Source organism: Motacilla alba, chromosome Z (assembly GCF_015832195.1).
Source record: "Motacilla alba alba isolate MOTALB_02 chromosome Z, Motacilla_alba_V1.0_pri, whole genome shotgun sequence".
In the NCBI taxonomy this organism is placed as follows: domain Eukaryota; kingdom Metazoa; phylum Chordata; class Aves; order Passeriformes; family Motacillidae; genus Motacilla; species Motacilla alba.
Window position 1 is genome coordinate 55,554,828 of NC_052046.1, and position 22,594 is coordinate 55,577,421.

Here is a 22,594-nt window from a genome sequence, read left to right on the forward strand (position 1 = left end):
CACAGTGCTGTACAGCAACACTGGCTAATAAATGTAGTCTCTGCTCTTTCCTCTCTTCTTAGTAGCTCTACTTTGAAACAGCAGCAGCACAGCCTTCTAGGAGAAAATCCAAGTTATCTTTCTATCCTCTACTCTTTCTACTAATTTCAAATCAAAACCAATATCCTGCTGAGTGAACTTTTCTCTTATCTTCATTGAAGAGCACAATCTTGACGGAACCAGGCTTAGATTTTTCTATGCTTTCCACTCCAGCAAGGTGTATACAAGGTCTGCAAAGTGAGTTAGCTTTGTAGAAGAGTGCATGACGATCTGAGATCTGCAGGAATCGATACCTACCAGCATCCTTGCCTGACACAGCAGTACTTCATTACACTCCTATACATCAATGCTGCCAGATCAGGTGCAGTAAATAAAGAACAGCTGTTGCTGTGATCACCTCTTCTGAAAAGCTCCTTCCAAAGTGTTGTCAGCAGATTCATAAGGCCAGAATCTAATCTCACAGGGGACTGCTTCTTTCTTCTACTTGATCCTTGAAGTATAACCATTTTCTTGACTTTCAGGAAACTGCCTGTGTTCAAGTAAGAAGCCACAATATATGCAAACCTCTTCACCAAATGTCCTTAAACAAGGAACAAAATCCAACAATTTTAAAACCATACTGACTTTAGAACTTAAAAAAAAAAAAAAGTGTCACTACAATGACCAACTAATACAACTAATAGACTAAAAACAGTAAAGAAGTTAATATCTTACACAGTAAAAGCAGATTCCACTGGCTATAGAAACAATTTCTAGCTCAGATAAAAGGCTACTCTGTTTGGACTCTCAGTGGCTACATGATAACTATTCTGGGTTGAAAAAGAAAACTCCCAACTAGACACTAGCTGACAAGAGGATGAATGAGATCATGAACATAACCTCCCTCTTCTTTCCAGGTTTGGCTACTAAGCTCTGTTCAATATTCAAGAAATCACGCATTTTAAACTAATCTACTGGGCAGAGGACAAGAGACATCACATTTCTTTAGTCACTTTTCATTTTTCTGTCTAATCCAAGTGCAGGTACCATCTCTGTAGAAACACCACTAAAAATATGAAGGCTGAGTAATAAAGACCCAGAAGCTTTAGCCAACTTCAGGAATGGCTACTCATATGAATTACTGAAGAGGTAAGGCATAGATTTACAGCACACCTGTATAAACACCCAATACAGCTCCTTTTCTGCAGAATTAAGTAAGAAAAAGTTAAGTTTAAAAACTATTTCCTCAAAATGGAGCAAACTACCTCACAGAAACACTTTTTCAACTGGTAGAAAAAGTCTTCCTACTGGGAATTCAGACAAAAATACTAATGAGTTCTAAAGATACACTGTAATTTAGAGCTTATTAATTTCTTCAGTCAAAAAAGCTCACAGGTATCAGCTACAGTCATCATACTACCTACCTCAGGTAGCATTCTATCAATAAACCACAATCAGCAATTTTCAAATGTTTGTACATTTTTCTTCCCATGTTTCTAACTGGTATCAGCTCCTTAAAAAGCTTTCCTTCCCTTAATTTTATGAGAAAACTAACAAGAGGATGTCAAACAGAAAGGCAAAAAGACATATGTTAATTCACTGATGCAGTTCAAAGGTGCTACTAGATAAAACACAGGTTTCACCACTGAAGGTTGATCCCTTTTCCAATGCACAACCTGAGCCATTTTGTTTAAAGAAAAAAAAATTGTTAGTGTCCCCTTCAACATGCTCTGTCTGCAGTATATATAAATCTTACTCACTGGACAAACTTTTTTTGCAAAGAGTTTATAAAATTCATATAATCTCAACACTGCTGACATATTCATCTGAACTCCTTATTACCAAAATTATCCTCCCGTCCCTCATTACCGAAGAATAATCAAGCTTACATGCTACTGAAAAAAAAGTATTTAGATAGTAATAATGTCTGTATACATTTGTTCTAATTTAATAAAAGTATTTTATTACAAAGAAAAATATAATCAGGTGAAGGTACAGAAGTTAAGAAAAATTTATCAGTGTTAATTAATGCTTGAAGGTGGAATTATGCTTCTTTCAATTGGACCCATTAAAGGGGCTTTAATACAGATTTGCACAGCAAGCTGAAGATTTTCAAGAACAGATAATGAGGCAAGCTAGTACTATTTTAACCCCTCTAGAGTATAATCAGTTGATAAGGTTTTGAAACGTTACAAGGTCTAGGACAAAAAGATTAGCTTTAGTTCCTCCAGATCAAAATTGAAAGCTAATTAATTAACAATGTTATAAGAAAAGGTTTACGGCTATTTTTACATGTCTTTAATTTCATCTTCTGAAGAAAACAAGTTAAGCTATTTTAATTTATCTGTTGTGTGAATGGCAGAAGACTGTTCCCTGCTCCAACATTATCTGCTAAACTAATTGCTTGAATTAAAAAATTTCACACATTCCCCCAAAAACTTCATCTTACTTTAAGGGAAGAAAACAGCATCAGTGATCTACTTAAGATACACAAAATTATTATAAATTAAATACAGCATGTTAAAAATGTTTCCAAATAAAAAAGACAATGAAAAGATTTTTGCAGCAAAGTATCTATCAGTCTTCAGAAGAAGTAAAATTCTAAGAGAGCGTCCTAGCCTCTTAAACATAGCAGTTAGAAATTCTTTTCATTGAAACAGAGAAGTGATGCATATATGTTAGGGATATATAACTGCTAAGAACAGAGTTTTGAGATACTGCATAAAACAAAAATAAAAGTAAAAAAAATCAGTATAGCAATCAAGACACTAATCTCAAAGGAATAAGATTTTTACCACACAGCATTTACAAAAAATATATCTATATGCCAGATGAGACCCCATTGTGACTATCAGGACCAAAAGTTACCAATACACCAAGGAAGAAAAAAAAAAAAAAAAAAAAAAAAAAAAGAAGGGAAAAAGTACACTGGAAAACTCAAATACAATACATTCTGTCCTGAATTTATGGGCAATAATAGAAAAAATAAATTTAAGTGTTTTAAAAAATTTATTTGAATCTTCAAATGGTATATCTTGAAATGTTCCACAGTAATTCATATTTTAAATGTTTAACACAATATGAACATATGGAATAAACTCATGGAAAGAAAAAAAGTCTTATTCATGTATATAAAACTGAAGATTACAACACCGTAATTTAGGAGCAGTGAAAACCTGAATTTGTACTAAGTAAATAGGATTTCAATGCATATACTCTAGTCCAAAGATACTGGACAACAGAAACGTTGAAAAATATGATTTAGACTTTTATCCCTAAAGCCACAAGTCCCATTTTCGTGAGTATCTGAATACTTTTCTTCACTGTTAGGTTATACAAATGTGATTAAAGACCATATTACTTCTGAATTATAGTTTCCAAATTTATTATTTTACTTGATTTTTAATAATATCCATTAAAATAGAAACCTCACTAATACTTGAAATATCTCTTTATGAATTAAGCTTATTTAGCTTTCAGTATGAGCTAACTACATGGATGCATCTCATCTAGGCTGTGGTGAAGATGCTCTCATATTTACAAAAAATTTTTAAGTCCTTTTAGGCATGTCAGGATAAAGCCTAAGCAAGAATAAAACAAGACAAGAAATACAATCTCATGTTCTCCTTATACGGTTTTGTTGTAATTTCTAGAAGCAATACAAGCTTACATCTATGTCAAATGATGAGATAGCCCATTGATTTTATTTTTTTCCCTTACTCAGCATTGATTTATACAATCAGCTTTTTGGTGGCCACTCAGAAATTCCTAGACAATAAACCCTACAACAAACTATCTTGTTGCAACTGGTATCTCTGTGTGATGCATGAAGGCAAAAATAAAAACAACAGAAGACATGACTGGCTAATCTCAACTTCCTAGATGTAAAAAATTAGTAGACTGAAATACATAGCCTTCACGTCTTCTTGTCTGTACTTTACAGAAAAGAACATTTATTACCATGACTGTCAAAATGCACATTTTCACACGCAACCTATTTGCATGTTAATTACATAAATAGCATCTTTTCTTCCTTAGATGAACGAAGAAGGAGCACATTCAGTAAAACAAAATAAGAACACTACATTGTTTTTCAAGCCAGCTCCATTCTTTGATATCAAATTACTAAAACCTCACACTGAGGAAGCAATCCCTCTCTTGGTTCAATCCTACAGCATCCCAGCCAGTGGATGAGGCAAGAAGGTCAGCATGACATCACCTCTGTATGCTGCTTTCATACACAGCACTGGCACTGTCACCGGTGCCCCTCACAACCTGCCCCCCCCCAGTCAATGATACTCTAAGGGAAGCTAATTGTAAGGGCTGTATTAGAGTTGTGATGATCATCAAAACAACTTCTGTTCTCCTCATCTATTAGAATCATTGAATCACAGAATATCCTGATTTGGAAGCAACCCATAATGGAAATGAAGTCCCACTCCTGGCCCTGTACAGGACAACCTGCAGAATCACACCATGTGCCTGAGAGCATTGTCCAAATGCTTGTTGAATTCTGGCAAACTTAGTGCAATGTCCACTTCCCAGTGGAACCTGTTCCAGTGCCCAACCACAGGGTGAAGAAACTTTTCCTAACATCTAACCCAAACCTACCCTGACAGCTACAAGCCAATCCCTCGGGACCCATCACTGGTCACCAAAGGGAAGAGATCAGTGCTGCCCCGCCTCTTCCCCTTATAAGGAAGTCTTAAACCACAACAAGATGTCCCCTCAGTCTCCTCCTCACCAGGCTCAACAAGCCAAGTAGCCTCAGTCACTCCTGTCTTCCCCTCAAGGGGGCTTCCTGTCATTACTGTGGCACCCAAACCAGCTCCCAGCACTCATGGTGAGGCTGCCCCAGCTCAGAGCAGAGCAGGACAATCCCCTCCCTTGCCCAGCTGGCCATGCTGTGCCTGATACCCCCTAGGACAGGGCTGGCCCTCCTGGCTGCCAGGGCACTCCTGACCCACATTCAACTTTCTGTGAACAAGGACCCCTGTACTTTCTGTGGGGCTACTCTTCAGCCTCTCATTCCTAAGCTTATATGGATATCCAGAGTTTTATCATCCTGCTGACGAACTCGTTTTTCCTAGCTGCCAGATTTCCATGGTTTTAGTTACATTTACCAGACTCTCTCCATTTCCACATAGATGATGTAAATTCATTACACCATTAATTTCAGATTTCTTATCAATGAGAGTTTCAGCTTCTGAAATTGATCTGAAACCACAGAGAGTAACCTCATGGAGAATGCACATCCCAGGTTCAGACACTGCCACAGCAGGCAGTCTTCTTAAAAGCAAAGTACTGCATACATATTCCTATACAGGTCTTCACAGGTATTTTGCCTTTCAGGTAAGGACAGGACAGAAATCATACATTGCTGGCTTCTAAACACAATGTGTGTGTATGCACCAAACATATTACACATCACACCTACAGCCATGAGACACCACACTGAAACTTCAGCCACTGCTGTAATACAAACTAAAGTTTATTCAATAATAAACAGTATTTTAATTTTATTTACTGTATTATTTTATAGACAATTATATCTGCCATAGATCTATATATTATAAGCAATGTAATACATTATATAACATCTTATATACCAAATACTGGATGTAATTCCATAGTATATAAAGTATATTAGATTATGTATGGGATACAGATAATCTACTATATATACAATATATACTCTCTATAATAAACATTTATATAATAAAATATAACATACCTATTGTACTTCATATCATATATAACATATGTATGTTTTCTATATATTTGTTTAAATATGAGTTGATTAAAAAATAAATAAAAGGAGAAACATCATTAGTTCAGTGGTGTTTCTTGCCCAGCAGAAGGTGCATCAGGTTAATTATTTTGTACTTGTCAGGATGGCAATCTCACCAATATGTGCATGAGTACATTACAAACCAGAACACTCTTCTAGACGTAGATCCAAGTTCAGGTTAGACTACAGGCTAAGATGAGGCAATGAACTGACAAGATTTTGCAGAAAAAAGTTTAATCTAAAATTATATGAACTTTTTAGGTAACAGATCAACTGTTTGAACAACACAGAAGAGTTTAAATAATACTTCATCAAAAATTTATAATCTCTGAATCTCTTACAACTTTCTTCTTAAGAGACAGTAGCAAACTATTTTCTCATTTTGACAAACATAAATGTGTTGTCAATGACAAGTTTTCTTAACTGCTCTATTCAAACATAATACAAACCTGTTCTAAAGATTCTATTTTGCTGTCTTTGGCTTGCAAAACCTCTAAAATGCTTCTGTCCTTGACTTCAGCTTTCTGTTTTTCTCTGGAAACAAACAAAAAAATAGACACTTTATTAGTCATAATTTGCAGTTAATCATTTGAATTTTTCATGTCCTGATAATGAATGTCATTTTAAAGCACAGAAAATTAAATTATCTGAAGCTGACAGGCCCTGCAGAATTAATCAGGGAGCATATGGCAAGTGACAGCAAATTACATCTGTAAACATCTAACACAGCTTTGTTCAAAAAGAAACATAAATAAGAGGTCTTAATATTTTTTAAGCAGCTGAAATTATCTGTCTCTCCCAAATGCAGAAAGTGTATTTGAACACAGAGTAAGCAAAATGCCTTTGCTCCTTCCTTGCATTGTAGAATCACCAAGCTACTTCAGTTTGTAAAGTCCTTATCTCAGTTACATGGCATTTTTATGTCTAAAACAACACTTTTGAACATCATGGATAATTATTTTTCTGTATTCCACAGGGACAGAATGTGTAACTTACACAAGCAGAAAAAAAAAAAGACTCAGAAGCTTGAGTAAGGGGGATGAGTAGAACCACACTATGTGGTTAATAGGTGGACATCTATTATCACCTCTGCAAGACTTTGCTTTGTTTAACACAGTACCTAATCTCACTGCTATCTTATTTTTTAACTGAGTTTGCATAGATGCCCTTGCTGGCTTCCATTTTAGGCAGAAAGAAAACAAATGTTGCAACAGCAAGGATATTCATATTCCTTAGCACAAGTAAGAGTTCTTATCACATGTGTGACTAAAGGGCTGATAAATACGTATTTCCTAAAAATGTCCAAATATTTCAGGCAATCCCAGCACCACAGGTGACAGAAGAAGAAACTCATTCACATTATCTCTGTTCTCACAATACAATTAAAACTTTCATCAGGGCTGGTATCAGCCACCTACAGAAGCTAGAGAATCCTACTTGAGCAACTCTTCCTCTACCAAATAAGGAAAATTTCAGAGCTGGAAGGGAATGAAACACTAGTACACATGAGTCTTTAAATCTGTCTAAAGCGGATGAAAAATATCCAGCTATACACAAAAGGTTTAATCTGCCAAAGCATTCTTTTAGAGTGGCCAACAAGGATAGTAGATACATGAAGGATTATTTTTCTCTACTATGAAGTATTACTGTGTAGTCTAATGCTATGAGAGATTTTTAAAAGTAAACTACACTGTCATAATAGACCATCCAATAATGTGGTGGTTTTTAATGAAGTTCTATGACTGCTAAAATATCTAATCCAATCTTCAGTAAACAAAGAACTAAAGAAAAATGGTATGGAATTTGAAGTGAGGGATTTGGAAACTCAGGTCTCAAGGCATCATAACTCTAAACAGCTCTCTCCTATTTCAAAAATACAGCACAGATATGTTGTAGGACTTGAAGAAAAACAAGAAAAACAAGAAAAGAAGGTATGCATTTAAGCTACATTTAGCTTAGGAAAAGTAAAAATATATGGGAAGCAGTCTTAGTTGTATTGCATTAAAAAAAATCTACTTCATAAAGAAAATAACACAGTGCTGTGAAATCAGATGAGGAATATTCAACAACTATTCCAAAAGACATTTCATATCTGAGATGTATTTAACATTTTAAGTGAGAGACAGAAAATTAACAAAAAATGAATATCAGATACTGACCTTAAAGCATCTGATCACCTGCAATCAGAACCATCATGCCACTGCATGATAGGTTGCTAGAAAGTCATAAGCAGAAAAATAAATAGTATAGACAGTTTTTCATAGTTTATTGTTTCAGTTTCAGACACAGACAAGTGACTTGAAACTCCATGTTCATGCAGCAACAGCCAGCGTTTACTGAAGGGCAGCCCCTCTTATAGAGGCTTCAAATTTCTGGCTCGTACAGAGTTGACTGGACAAAGGTTTCAACTCCGCCCGCCTCAGTGGCCAATGATGTGGGTGCATCCTTGGTTTTTGGGCGCATCCAAAGGAATTGGCTGGGGTCCCCTTGTTTGAGCCTGAATTCAGCCAATCACTTTCATACTTGGGCACTGGTTTACTTCAATGAGCTAAGAAGCCAATTGGTCAAGTAAGTGTCTGTCAAGGCCAACTTGTTCATGCAGTATAGACTACCTATAGCTGTCACAGTTTATCTTTGAAAACCTACAAGAACATAACTCAGTAGACTGTGATTACAGAAATTCATGAAAATATGAAATTATTTAATGCATTCCAAAAGTTACGCTGTGATGACCTTTAAAAAAAAAGGAGCAGCAGAGCCAAAACAATAAACAGGTTTCAAAGCATGACAGGTTATGAAACCAATTTACCCTGCTTGTAACACGTATCTAGCTAACAGAAGTCACACTCTCAGCCATGTTTTAAAAAATGATAAAAGACTTTCTGGTAAGTATACAAAACTTCATACTAGAAGACAATAGAAACCTTAAAGAACAGGAGTTAGTAAGCAAAAATGTAAAAATGGCTGAATAGTTTATTTGTATAATACTTAACTCAAAAGTTTGTGCATGTTCCTGGAGGAGACACTGTTCATGATAGGTGCAACTTAAATGAAACAAAAACTGTTCCAATATAGAAATACTAATGCTTCCTCATACTAAATTATTTTGCGGTGGGATCCTAAATGGCTATCAAAAATTACCCTTTCTCAAAGACAACAGTTGCAGTAATCATACCCCAAATATTGGGGGAGGAAGGTTATCACTCTTCCATAAGCATGCTACACCATAATCTACCTGAGGAAGTGACAGACCTAGACCGATCTGAACTGTAAGAAATGTAACATTCAGAGTTTCCTCAAGTCTTAATTACAGCTCGACACCTTAAGATTAGACACGCTAGCTGATCCAAAATCCTAAGAGCTTTAGAAGACAAAAAGCAAAGTGTCTGCACCTGACTCTTCCACTTTGTAGTAAAGTACCATCAGCCACACATAAGCCCCATGAAGTACTGAATAGCACTGTCTCCAACCCTCAGAAGTATACTGACCTTAAGTCTACCACCCACAATATGCCATCATCGTCCCAACTCTAACCACCATCTTCTCTCTCAAAGTCAGACTTTCGTAAAGCGAGACTCAATCAAGACACAAAAACAGTATAATCAGACAGCTTCCTAACTGAACTATGCAATCATCACTTGAAAATTATTACTAAACTTGTTTTCTAATGCATTAAATTATCTCAAAATCTGGAAAGTTAGATAGGTGTCCCTAAGGAAGTTTGCAGTTGTGAGTGGTTAATTTTTAAAAATTTATTTTAGGGAGAAAACAGAGGAAGTGAATAAGTGAACCATTTTCCACGTTATCCAATGTTTGGTGAAACACTCCTGTGAAACAAAGATGTCAAAGAACATAGTTCATAAACACAGATCTATCATCACTACCAAGAGTGGGAAAAGTTTAAATAAATTTAATATATTTTGCCCTTACGATGTTTTCTTTCAAGCTCTCTAGATACCACATGCTTGCTAATGCCCCCCAAAATAGTTTAACATGTAACCACCCGCAAATAAAGAAAAAAATGTTTTAATTATTAGAAGTTAAGTACACAATGGAAGTTGTCAGAAGCCTAAAGTATAAACTGAAACCTCAAATGCAATTTTATCAGCAGTTCCTCCTGATGGCATATGACATTTTCCTATGCTTCTCACAGGATAGCTCCCCACAGACAATCAAGGTAGTATTTCAGACTGGAACTTATATACCTGCTGTCACACCGTAAAATGGGACTTGATAGGAATTGCAGTCATCATCTCTTCTTTTTTAAAAGAACAACAAATATTCAGAAAAAAACCCTTTGAACAACATCATTCCTTCAGCTATTTTGTATTTAAAATGTATTTTTAAAAGTCCATTGGACTATGAGGGGGAAAAATTCAGGCACTGTCAAGAAGCTGATGATGATCAATGACTGAGAAAAACTCCTGTTTAGCTAATTAGAATCACTGATGAGCAATAATGATGTGAGCTAAGAATATTTGCAGACTTCTTTAGGATGAAAAATGGAGTGAAGAGAGGCTGTCAATTTGTACAAGTTCTAAGCTCCAATCAGTTTTCCCATGAGTACTACCTATTTTAAATGTTTAACACAGAGGCATTTAGCTACAAAGATTATCAAGATTCAGCTTCCCACAAAAATGAGGAAACTGAGAAAATATTCTTAAGCTTGACACATTTCTCTGTTATGATTTTCTTCCTGTATTATGTTCTACTCAATTATACAACAAGACAACATTCTTGATGTTTGGCACCATTTTAATGGCTTGCCAGAAATGAAACATTAGACTTTGAGGAAACATTTATCCATGAATGAAATATGAAAACAGCAAAAACCTTAATATTTAAAAAAACAGAAGTCTGTTCAAGTTTCTAAACAACATCCTTCCTAAAATCTTCAAGAAAAGCAGTACAAGCAAACAGGTATCCTGTACTGTACCACAGGACTTAAATCAAACAAGTGCATAACGATTTGTCAAGAAAAAGTAACTTGGAGTCGTATATAATTACGTAATATCTACATCAATTAAATGAAAATAAATTTAATTAATAAACTGAATTTGCTGTTTACATATTTCATGGAATAGATCCTATCAGTTTTACAAATCGCTGAATTAAAAAGCAAAAAACAAATCAAAAACCAAAAACCAACCAAAAAACCGACAAACAATAAATCAAACAACAACAACAAAACCCACAAAAACAAACAAACACACACCAAAACAAACAAACAAAACACCAAAACATCACAAAACCAAAATCATATCTGCAAATTTGTTCTATTAACAGAAAGTTAAGATTACACTGCAAACTTTGGGCAGTGTGGTAAAACAGTAAAGGCTGCATTTTAACAGTGTATCTCTACAATAAACTGCTTCCAGAAACACTGTGACTTTTGAAAGACATTTCATTGATTCTAAAGGGCTGCAGAATTAGAAAGGCTATAAAATATCAGTTGGTGTGATGAAGCTTTAATTTGATTACCTTATCTCCCTGTCCTCCAACTTCCAAGTATTTTACAGACTTCCATAATTCACAAATTCTCTGTTTGTATTAAATAGGTAATTAATCACCCCTGTGCAAAGTGAAATTGTAGAGCACAGACTGTCAATGTCATGGTAAATATGGCACCAATACTGTAATTACTGTGTACGGTCACATCCCTGTGATTGCATAGTCACTGGTTAGTAGAAACTGAGCCTATGCCTTAATCTTCCAGGTATAAACCTCACTGTATTTCCATGTACTAAGAATTGATTAAAAAAACTGGATAATTTTCACTTAATCATGATTGTTTAATTTCATATAAGAGTCTACAAGATCCCTATACTTCACAAACTACAATTGACAGACATAATTACTTTTTTCTTTTAATACTTATAGTTAGTACTTCTAAAAGATTCAGACAGCATGAAGCAATAAAGAAGTTAAATTATTACCACACATTTTGCACTTTTCTAACTGCTTTTCTAACAGTAATTACTTTCTATAAAAAATTATTTACACCTATTTTTGTTTCTTTACAAAAATAATTTAAGATCTAATTACAAATGTTAAATGAAATTGTTTCCTTAGTAAATTATCTATAGAGCCATTTTGATACATGATATGTATCAAAATGAAAAGGCATCATTACAGAAACATAAATTTTCTTGCATCTCTAACCTGATTGATTTAATTTATTAGATGACATATTAAGGAATAAGACTCATTTTAAGCATATGATGATGTCTTATTTTAAGCAACATACATAAGATACTAAATGTATTTTTACACTAAAATAGTGCAAAAATAGTGACATTTTTGCCCAATTATTTTGCAAACATTTTTCATCTGAAATACACAAGTCTTTTACAGTGTTCAAAATATCAGCACTTCAGAACAGACTGCTTTAACATCTGCACATCACCAGGGTTTCCCCCAAGGATTTTTAAATGATGCCTGCCTGTGCTGAATAAAGTGCTAACTTGCACCTTGCATTTCAAACTGTGTCCTGAGCAGCCATCCAGTTGGTACACCACCAGCTGAATTCCCAGAGGCCACTGTTCAATCAGGCTTGACTGCAATTATCATGTCAATATTTTGTGCTCCGATATGCAGATATGCACACATGCAAACTGCATAATACCTTCTTCTCCATGGAATGTTGACTTATGTTCAACGTTCTGAGAATTTTTAATGAAACAGGATATTAAACTTTCATTAACTGTAGAAAATCACAATTATTTGACCTTAGCCAGAAAGGTTGTCCTCTTATGCTCTATTATTCTGTCCACTATATTGTGTGATAGCAACTGGACAGCCCATTGTATTTTAAAATCCGAGTGACAAAATGGTAATAACTTACATCTTGTTTACATCATTGTCCTCCTGCCATTGTGTTTCCTGTTAATTTGTAAAAGGGTGTTTTAAGAAAGCTTCTACATAATGTTGATTGTCCCTTCAAAAAGATGTGAGACATAGATTTTTAATTTTTTCAATTAACTTAGGTATCTATAGTGTTCATTTATACAGCACATTCACTTATCTTTTTTACATAAAAAGTATTTGCTATTTTCAGTAAATCTGCATATCAGCAGTCAGTGAAAAAATCTATGTCAACCTGCTTGTTTTTTCCACAATTTGCTATTCACAGGATGCTGCAAACCACAGTGTAAGCTCCTGCACTTGCCTTTCCAAAAATTCTTTGGTTATTTTTGATCTCTTGATTTTCCGCCATATTTTAGTCCATCTGTTCACCTTTAGACAGATGTAACTCCTCAGGAAGAACAACAAAACAACTCTCAATCACTGGCACTAACATTCAGGTTGTCACTGTTTCTTAAGAGTGGCCGGAAATGATAAATCCATTCTTTGCCTTTGTTAAGACCTGCAATACACAACATACTTGAAATCCAGATATGGAAAAACCTCTGCATAAGGCAAGCTTGCCAAAGGTAAGTATACCATCTCACATAATACAATCCCCATGTACATCTACCAAATCTTCTATCATTGCCACAGTTTGATCGTTAATGGATCCTGCTACATCCCTCTTCCAGAAGAAAGCGAAATAGTCAGCCAGAAGCCCTAGAGGAAAATTAGTCTGTTGACTTGTTAAGCTTGCATGTACTACAGAAGGAAGAGCCTTAAAGCAGTGTTCTGAGTCTGCAAAATTATTTCAAAACCTTTCATACTCTTGTCTGAAGCCAACTCCCTTTCAGTTCACACATATATTTACTTAACAAGAGCTATTTTCTAGCAACTTTTTTAAAAATCATAAAAAAAAATCTTTCAAAGGGCAGCAAACTAGAAATAGCATACTCTTTACATAATACGGAGATCAATAGTATTTAAAGTAGCTGGAAAGTATACTTACATGAGTAGTAGTTTTACAATGGCTTGTTTAAAATACCTGGAGGCTTTTACATATCCCAAAGGCATTTCTCATTTGCACAGTAAAGATAATTTTTTGTTTATATCTGAGTACTAAATTGGGAATATAGTTACAGTTATCCAGCAAGAATTGCAAAGACTGCTGAAAAGTATATTATTATTGGTGTATTACAGGAATCAGCAGCATAGCCATAAAAAAGTACAAGCTACATTTTTACAATTTTAGGGCAGGAGAACTTCTATTCTGGGGCCATGAAAGTATTTGAAAATAACAGACAAATAATGGCAAGGTACTAGTAATTTCCCCCTATGCTCTCCAAATGATATCTTTTATATTTTCCTGGTTTGTTTGGAAAAAGATACTATAAGGAATGTTCTAATGCTATAGATACAAATTACCTTACTATAAAGCTAGTATTGCTCACTCAATTCCTCCTAATATGTATCTTCTTTTCTTCATCACACATCTGCAGTGCAAGTTGTAAGGCTCTAAGTGAACATTTTGTCCTGCATCTTTTTATTCTTGCCACTGTAATCTTGTGAAAAAAGCCTAGCTGTCTCTTTTATCCATTTAATGACTGAAATATACTGGAAAATATTGTTTGAGTCTTTATATAAATATATATGATCTAGGAGGGTACACATACCTGTGCTTTCTTAGATTCTGTCTGCTTCCATTACTTATTTGGCTTATATGACCTCAGGCAGTCTCAAAGATTTGGCGGGGAATGGAAGTTTCTTGGTCATGGAATTTTTGGTGGAAAGAGCACACTGAAAAACGAAGCTATGCAAACACTAGTGGTATCCATATCACAAGAAGAATTTAAAAAAGGTTTAAATCCATCCCATTCTGTTTGTTTCTGTCTCAGAATCTCACAATAAGCCCGAGTAAGACAGAAAAGGTTCTGAACTTGAGTATGACTGGGTCTCTGTTGTTCCTAATATAGACGAGACAGAAACAAAAAATCTGTAAGACTCAAATGGTTTTTATCAGATTTTATTGCAAATTTTCAATTTCCAGGTCATCTGAAACTCTGTGTAATATAGAAAAATGGGCTGCAAGCAGCACAGATCCTCCCAAGTGGCACGCATCACAAATCATCTTGCTTATAACAGTTACTTAATCATCCCGTCTTTTAAACTCTTTAAACCCATGTATTTTTCCCAGATTAACAAAGCCAGAAAATCTATCGTCCTGTAATTTTCTGCACAGCAGCAGTGGTAGACAGCAGACTGCTTTTAAAGACAATCAATGTTGTACTGGAACTAAGATAAACTAATACTAACATAAAAAAAACATATTATTTACTCCTATAAGGTAGGGAATAAGACAAAAACTTTTCTGAAAGGGTGAGAATGTGAAGAGGTACAGTCATGAAACTGAAGCTACTAAGGAAATCATTATGGAGAGTAATAGCAGAAAAACTTAGGATAGAATTTATGGGGCTGTAATTTGGTTGTGCAGAAGTTTCACAGGTAAAGTTGGGCTAGAAACTATTTCCAAAGTGCCAATGAGACCATTCTCAGGCAAAAGAGATGAAGCTACATCAATTAAAGAGAAGAATACACACTATTGCTACATCTGTCAAATCAAAGCAAGCCCAAAGTTTAAAGTTATGTGATTAATAGAAGTCCTATATACTGAAGGGGTTTTATCCACACCTATTCCAGGATTCTCAGGAGTAATGATAACACCTAAAAAGATGCTGTGGAAGCAATTTCTTCTTTCTTAATTCCATAATTCAGAGAAGCATGGAAAAGTTGTGATATACATGTATAGCTTTGAGTTCAAAAAGGTTCTAAAGCATTAGTGCAATTCTAAAGAGTAGAGGACATAAAAAAACTAGACAAGCACATTAATAGAAGTATGTCAGCAGGGTTTCACATAGCAATCACCAGCCTCTAAACAGTACAAAGCACATACAAAAAATTTGAGCTTATTATCTGGCTTTTGTGCATCAAGGTGGTATATAAGAGCACCATATTCATTGTAACAATAAGGATAATACACAAAATTACCAATTTCTGTTCTAAATAAAGCATAAAGTAATTTAAAGCAAGGGACATCTATAAAGCATAAAAATATTCCTAGACATGAAAAATAATAAACAAAGAAGAGAGACTTGTGTAGGCACACAATTCAAGACTTCCAAATAATTCATTTGTTAGCCATTATTTAAAGGTATGCTTTCTAACATCTCTATGCTGCAATTCATCCTAACATCCTGATTATTTTTATATGCAACATAAATAAAGAATGTTAATAAGCCTGAATACCTGCTTCTGCCTTCTTAAGATTCAGGTAAAAGAATTACAGTTTTCCACATTGTTCAGCTATCTATAAAATGTGATTAGGACAATAAAGTTCTTTAATTTTTTCAATATAATTGTGCTTATATACATGCAATGTATGTTTACATATAATAAATATGGTACTTACATGTTTTAAGCAGTTATCTCATTTTTTTATGTTTTATGAAGGAAGATGAATTCTACCACCAATGTTCTCATGAAAACATGACCAAATGTTATTAGGAAACAAATCATTATGATTTTGCATTTCAACATAAATGAAGAATGCTACGAATTTGTGCATCAGTCTTCATCATGTATTAAAATTATTTCCTAAATCAAACCTGAAAACAACCGTAAGAATAGTAGACTGCCTAAACAGCCAAGGTTATTACTCTGAGCAGTGAAGTGTCCCAATACAAAGCCAGTGTTTACATGATATCATCAGTGGCGACCATATGTGAACCCCCAATAACAGTTCTCTTTAAAATAGCCGGCATGTCCTTATAGCATCACTGTCTTCCTTTGGATATGAATCCTTTAGAATATAACTTCTAGTTACATGATCACATTATATTTTTGGACAAAAATTTTCATTGCTATATGCAAGGTAGAACAGGGGACAACACTATAAAAAATAGTGAGAGAGAGGGGATCTCATCAATACATATAAATATCTCAAAGGTAGGTGTCTAGAGGATGTGGCCAGACTCTTTTTAGTGGTGCCTCAACATGAGGCAGAACTTCTTTATGCTGAGGGTGGCAGAGCACTGAAACAGACTGCCCAGGCAGTTTGTGGAGTCTCCCTCTTTGGAGACACTCAAAATACACCTGGACACATACCTGTATAACCTGCACTAGGTGACTCTGCCTTGCCAGAGGGGCTGCACTAGATGATCTCCCAAGGTTCCTTCTAACCCTAATACCATGATTCTGTCAAATGCCCTCCTAGCTAAGGAAGTTTATACTGTATTTTCACAAGTGAAAAAACACAACAGAAGAAGTCCAGGAAGAAAAGATGTGAACAATAAAACATGCCTTCTAATATCAAGGCACTCAATGTAAACCCAAAGGAGCCAGGACCCCCATGAATCTATAACAAGATTCCCAAGTAAAATCGGCATGCCATTAAAAAAAAGTTAAATTCCATTCTTTTTCTCTTTTTTAAAAAAAAATCCCCTTTTTCATTTTACAAGAGGGACATCATGAAACACATCATGAAACAAGATAATTGTTTCAATTCTGACAGCCAACTCATTCACATTCTCCTTATCTTTTGCCTACAAAAAAATCTGAATTCATAAATATTAGCACTCCAAAACAATCAACTGCATACTGTGATAATTAACTAACATTTATAGGAATCAGATAACAGTAAGTTTCATGAAGAAATCATCACTATTGCTATCCTCAGAGGAATAAGCTGCAGAAGTAAGATCCTGCTTGTCTGTGTTAATGGAGATAGAAGCTCTTACAGTCAGGGACAAGTTCCTCCCCCAGAGGGTGGCTGGGCACTGGAACAGGTTCCCCAGGCAAGTGGTCACAGCAGCAGCCTGAGAGAGTCCAAGAAGCATTTGGAGAATGCTCTCAGGCACATGATGTGATTCTTGGTGTGTCCTCTGCAGAGCAAGGAGTAGGACTCAACGATTCCAACCTCTTCCAATGCAGCATGCTCTATGATCCTATGATAGTTATCTCTTCTATTACCAAATCTTAGCTTTTCACTTCCTCAAGAATTCAGATAAACATAATTTATATATAACTGTTACCCAACAGCTTATGACACTGGAAAACTACCATTTTCCTCCTCCTGCTCTTCCAACAGGAAAACAAAACATGGCAAGACATTTGTAATTTTAAAATAGTATTGAACTGCAGCACAGCAATTTCAGTGAGAACAGATTTTTAAAGTATGCTTCAACTTGCATGAAAAGAGAAAATTTGCAATGTATTCTAGGAACTCTTAATGAAATTTCACAATTAAACTTTTTCAACACATTTTTAGAACTCTACCTTGTTCTCAATTAGAAAGATAAAGAATATCATATCAGCAGGGGAAGTTGGTTGCTTTTTGGTTTTAGTAGCATGTTAAATCTTCAAACTCACCTTTCCACAACCAAGCTGACAGCTTGAGTAAGATCCAGTTTTGACACCTGGAGATGTTTCCAAAGAGACCACACAAATTCTTTATCAGCCTTAGAAATAGGAAAAAAAAAAGGAAGAAAAAACACATTACATGTATAATGCCTTTTACATACAAAAAAAAAAGGTTATACTGAGCATATTCAAAAGACAATTACCAAGAAAGCCCTAATCTAGTGAGAACTCCCTGCAAGTTACTCACTGTTCCATGGAAACACAGCCAATAATTCTCTTCAATAATCAAAGTTTTAACCATACAGAATACTGAAGTAAAATAAACACCAACAATCAACATTAAAATAGTACGCAATGTAACATATGGCAGCAGAAATTACATTATTCAAACAAGGCTGCCTTTTGCTATATCTGTTACTGTTACCAACACAATTTCTATTAAATACTAAGCCTAGAATACCTGCTTCAACATTAAGTTTTACCACATGCAGCTCTTTATTTCAAAATATGCAGTAAAACAGTCTTCTAACACACAGGCATCTAACCTGCAGGATATAGAAGTTTCTGAAAGAAAACTCAAGTGAGCAAGGGAACATTGTTGTTTACAAACAGACTTCAAAAAGTTTGTGAAAACTAGATATCAGCTAAAAACTTTCCCACATTTGTATTTTCTACTACACGTTAGCTGTTATTTTTCACTGGTGTCTTGTTATTTCAATATGATTTTATTTCTGGAAGCATCAATATTAGTTATTTTACAATCTAAACCCATGTGTTGATAATATAAAAATGTCAGGGGAAAAAAAAAATCCAGCAAAAGATGAAGACCAGTAAGACAATATGTGCACATAAACCATAGTCCAGACTAGGCTGAAACTGTCTAACATAGAATTAGGAACTAATAAGCTAAATCCATAGCATATTGGCAGCTAGGCCTACTCAACAGGCAAAAATAATTAGAGTGCAGATAAGTCTACTAGTGTTTTGGAAATAAAAAATAATTTAGACTGGAAAAGACATTTATGGTCAAGGCATCCAACCAGTAACCTAACATTGCTACATCCACCACTAATCCCTACATGCCACATCTACACGGCATTTAAATAATGCCAGGGATGGCAACATCCCCACTTCCCTGAATAGCCTGTTCCAGAGCCTGACAATAAATTCTTTCTAATGTCAAATCTAAATATTAAAAACCAAATTGCCAAAAAGACCTTGTAATTCAAGACCATTATCATCTTATGCAAAATGCATTACACCAGAAAGAGTTCATCTTTCTTAAAAGCAGAAAAATTTCAACTGTCTTTCACAGATTGTGCAGAGCTTTTAAAATGCTGACTGTGTTTCTTGAATTTCCAAACAAAATCAAACAATTACCAAAAAACTTTGTGCAAAAAAGAAAAGAGGAACAAGATGTTTCTAAAGCACTTGAAAAACCACAATCCTTCTCTAATCAAATTAGGTTACTAGCGTAAGCGTTCTTTTCAAAACCAAAAGTGACTCTTCTGCATACAAACAGTAACTAACTGGATTATGGAGCAATACATCCATTTTTAAAGAAAAGTAACACAAAAGCTGAGCAGCACACAAGATAATTAGTAACTCAAATGATTTTGCATCAGTATCCAAGTCTGTGCTCAGTACAAGTGCTAAAAAATAAGTTAACTTTCAGCTCAGAATTAAGTTAAAAAATAAACACTAAGAACCATATTCACTGGGTTACTACGTAAAAAAAATAAAGTACAACTCCAAATTTCATGCTATTACCTGACACATTTAGTATACTGAACTTCTATGTATCAGTGGGAAAGACTATAAGAAGAGTCCTCTTGTTTCATATCCTCAGAATGAAAGACACCATCTCCCAAAAATGCCTCACCAGGCCACCTGAAGACAATGTGTGTAGACTGTGAAGCAGGCATGACCTACTGCCTCTTCTCAGACAGAAACAGAATTAAAAATAAAAATGTTTTTCAGATTTGGACAACTGCTGCAGGCTTCCAAAAAGCATTAGGATCTACACAGAAGCCAGATTCACAGTAATTTTAACTAAAAAAATCTTGTGCTTATGCTGATAAGTCAGGGGGAAAGCAAACAAACAAAACAAGCATACAAAAAACAAGCCACAAAGCCAGACTAAACCTCTCTAAACAACAGCAAATAAAATATGATTCTGTTTTAATTATTTCAGAGGACATTAAGTCAGCAGTCCTTCCAGCCTAAATGACACTACTTTCACAGATCAATTAGGCTGGAAACAACCTCTGAGATCAAGTCCAACCTACGACCAAATACCACCATGTCAGGTGGTCCATGGCACTAAATGCCACATCCAGTCTTTCCTTAAACACCCCCAGGGACAGTAATTTCATTACTTCCTTGGGCAGCCCATTCCAATGCCCAATTAATCTTTCTGTGAAAAAATTCTTCCTAATGTCCAACCTACACCTCTCCTGGAACAACTTAAGCCTGTGTCATCTTGTCCTGTCTCTGGCTGCCTGTGAGAAGAAACCGACCCCCACCTGGCTACAGCCTCCTTTCAGGCAATCATAGAAAGTGATAAGGCCACCCCTGAGCCTCCTCGTCTCTAGGCTAAACAACCCCAGCTCCCTCAGCAACTCCTCACAGGAGTCGCGTTCTAGACCCTTCACCAGCCTTGCTGCCTTTCGGTACAATGAAATCTTCGAATCATAATAAAATGAATAAACCTCTGTATCTACTCCAATTTTAGAATAATTTTAATTCAAACGGCTAAACTGATCAGAAATATGGAGAGCAGAAATTTCATGATAATAGTGTTTAAGCATTTTTATATATTTAATACAGAATTCACTGTGTATTTTATACTAAACTACCATAAATCACTAAGAAATGAGTCTAAAGGCCACAAAATCATTACATGAGATAGAAGACCCAATAAAACAAAATGCTAATAGTATTCTACATGAAAACACTCCGAAATCTTGAGTCAAGCAAACAGTCAAAAGTTTCTTATGCTGACTGATGACTTCACGAGCTATGTTTAGTTAATTTTGTTTACCTATTTAAAATCTTGGATCTGCTTATGAGCATACTTCCTTAACTTTCCCCTTAACTGTCCTGAATACAAATCCAGGTGTATACAAATACAACAGAGGTGGCTGTTGGGTTTTCTGCTTATTTTTTTATATATTATAAGAGCTGAGACCCTTGGGCTTCCATATGAATTTAAGAAGCACAATCAAATACCATGAGACTCCCTACAAGCAGGGATGTCTGCTTTTTGTCCTACCATGCAGATTGATATACATTTCTGGTCCCAGCTGGGAAACAGTTTGAGGCAATCCAAGAACACGGAACAGCACACAACTTTCAGATGCATACTTCTGAGCACAGCTTTCCTCTGTCATAAAATAAATGCCAAAAAAATGGAAAACCACAGAACCACAGCAACAGGTATTGAATTGTTCCTAATGAACAAGTATGTAATATATATATATACTGCATATATATGTACCATAAGAGTGAAGTCTTCACATTCCTCCCTTAGTTTTTGCTCAGTATACAGCAAGTACTGAGCTCTGATAACTGAATTTCCATCTAAACTTTCCAAAATCTCCCTTTGGTAATATAAATACAAAATACAAAATTTCAACTAACATTCCTAATGCGAACACAAACACTCAGGTACAAACTATCTCTTTTAACTAAACAAGCAGTTCGATTTAACCTGTAACTATTCCACAAACAGGTTACTTTAAGTTGTCCAAAGAGAGTAAAATCTGCCACAAATTTGTACTTATGTCAGTGAAATTGCCACTCCTTACATACCTAAGTTCTGTAACTCTTCCATCTGTGCTAAAAGAACAGTAGATGAAACAACATTAAAAAACTCATCCTAATTGTAAAATAAAAAGTCTTCTTTGCAATAAGGAATATTGAATGACCACTAAACAAACTTCAAAGAAATGCTACATAGAACAGGCTAAAAGGTGTCCATTAAATGATAAACAAATAACACCAACTGCAACCACAAAACACAAACCTTCACAAATCCTGTGGAAGTGAAAAGTCACTGGAATTCCCAAAACTGGGAAACAATGATATACATCAATACATGCTGTTTATTTTTGATGATGACACACTGACATTTAAAGTTTCTACTGCAAATTACGAATGAGCACACACAGAACTATAAAGAAATGCTGCAGTTATATCAACAGATATGCTAAATTAAATCATCATATGCCTTTCACTATGCACCCAATATGTACTTTAACTTCTCTATATGCAAAGTAAGCAATGTCCTGCCTAAGTCTACTTCTGCCAAAAAACTAAGGATGCAAATGCATCTTCAAATGTTACCAGTAAAGAAAAAAACCCGATCAAACAAAAAAACCACTACTTCATCCAAAGTTAAAAATATGAGAACTTCATTTCACAAAAGGAAAGTTTACACAGAAATGTACAAAATTTTTCATTAAAACCACAAAGTATTACAAAGAAATTAGTCAAAGAATGTTGAGTTACCATATGAGGATT

General features: G+C 35.0%; 1 protein-coding gene across 1 annotated transcript in view; it reads right to left on the reverse strand.

Moving 5' to 3' along the window:
* The window catches only part of CNTLN (centlein), a 171,360-nt gene extending 148,768 nt beyond the window's left edge, over positions 1-22,592 (reverse strand). Inside the window, 3 exon segments of the mRNA XM_038125582.1 lie at positions 6,259-6,343; positions 18,080-18,168; positions 19,841-22,592. Of these exon segments, the coding sequence (XP_037981510.1) occupies positions 6,259-6,343; positions 18,080-18,168; positions 19,841-19,849 (183 nt within the window). The 5' untranslated portion in view covers positions 19,850-22,592.
* Between the last annotated feature and the right edge of the window lie 2 nt (positions 22,593-22,594).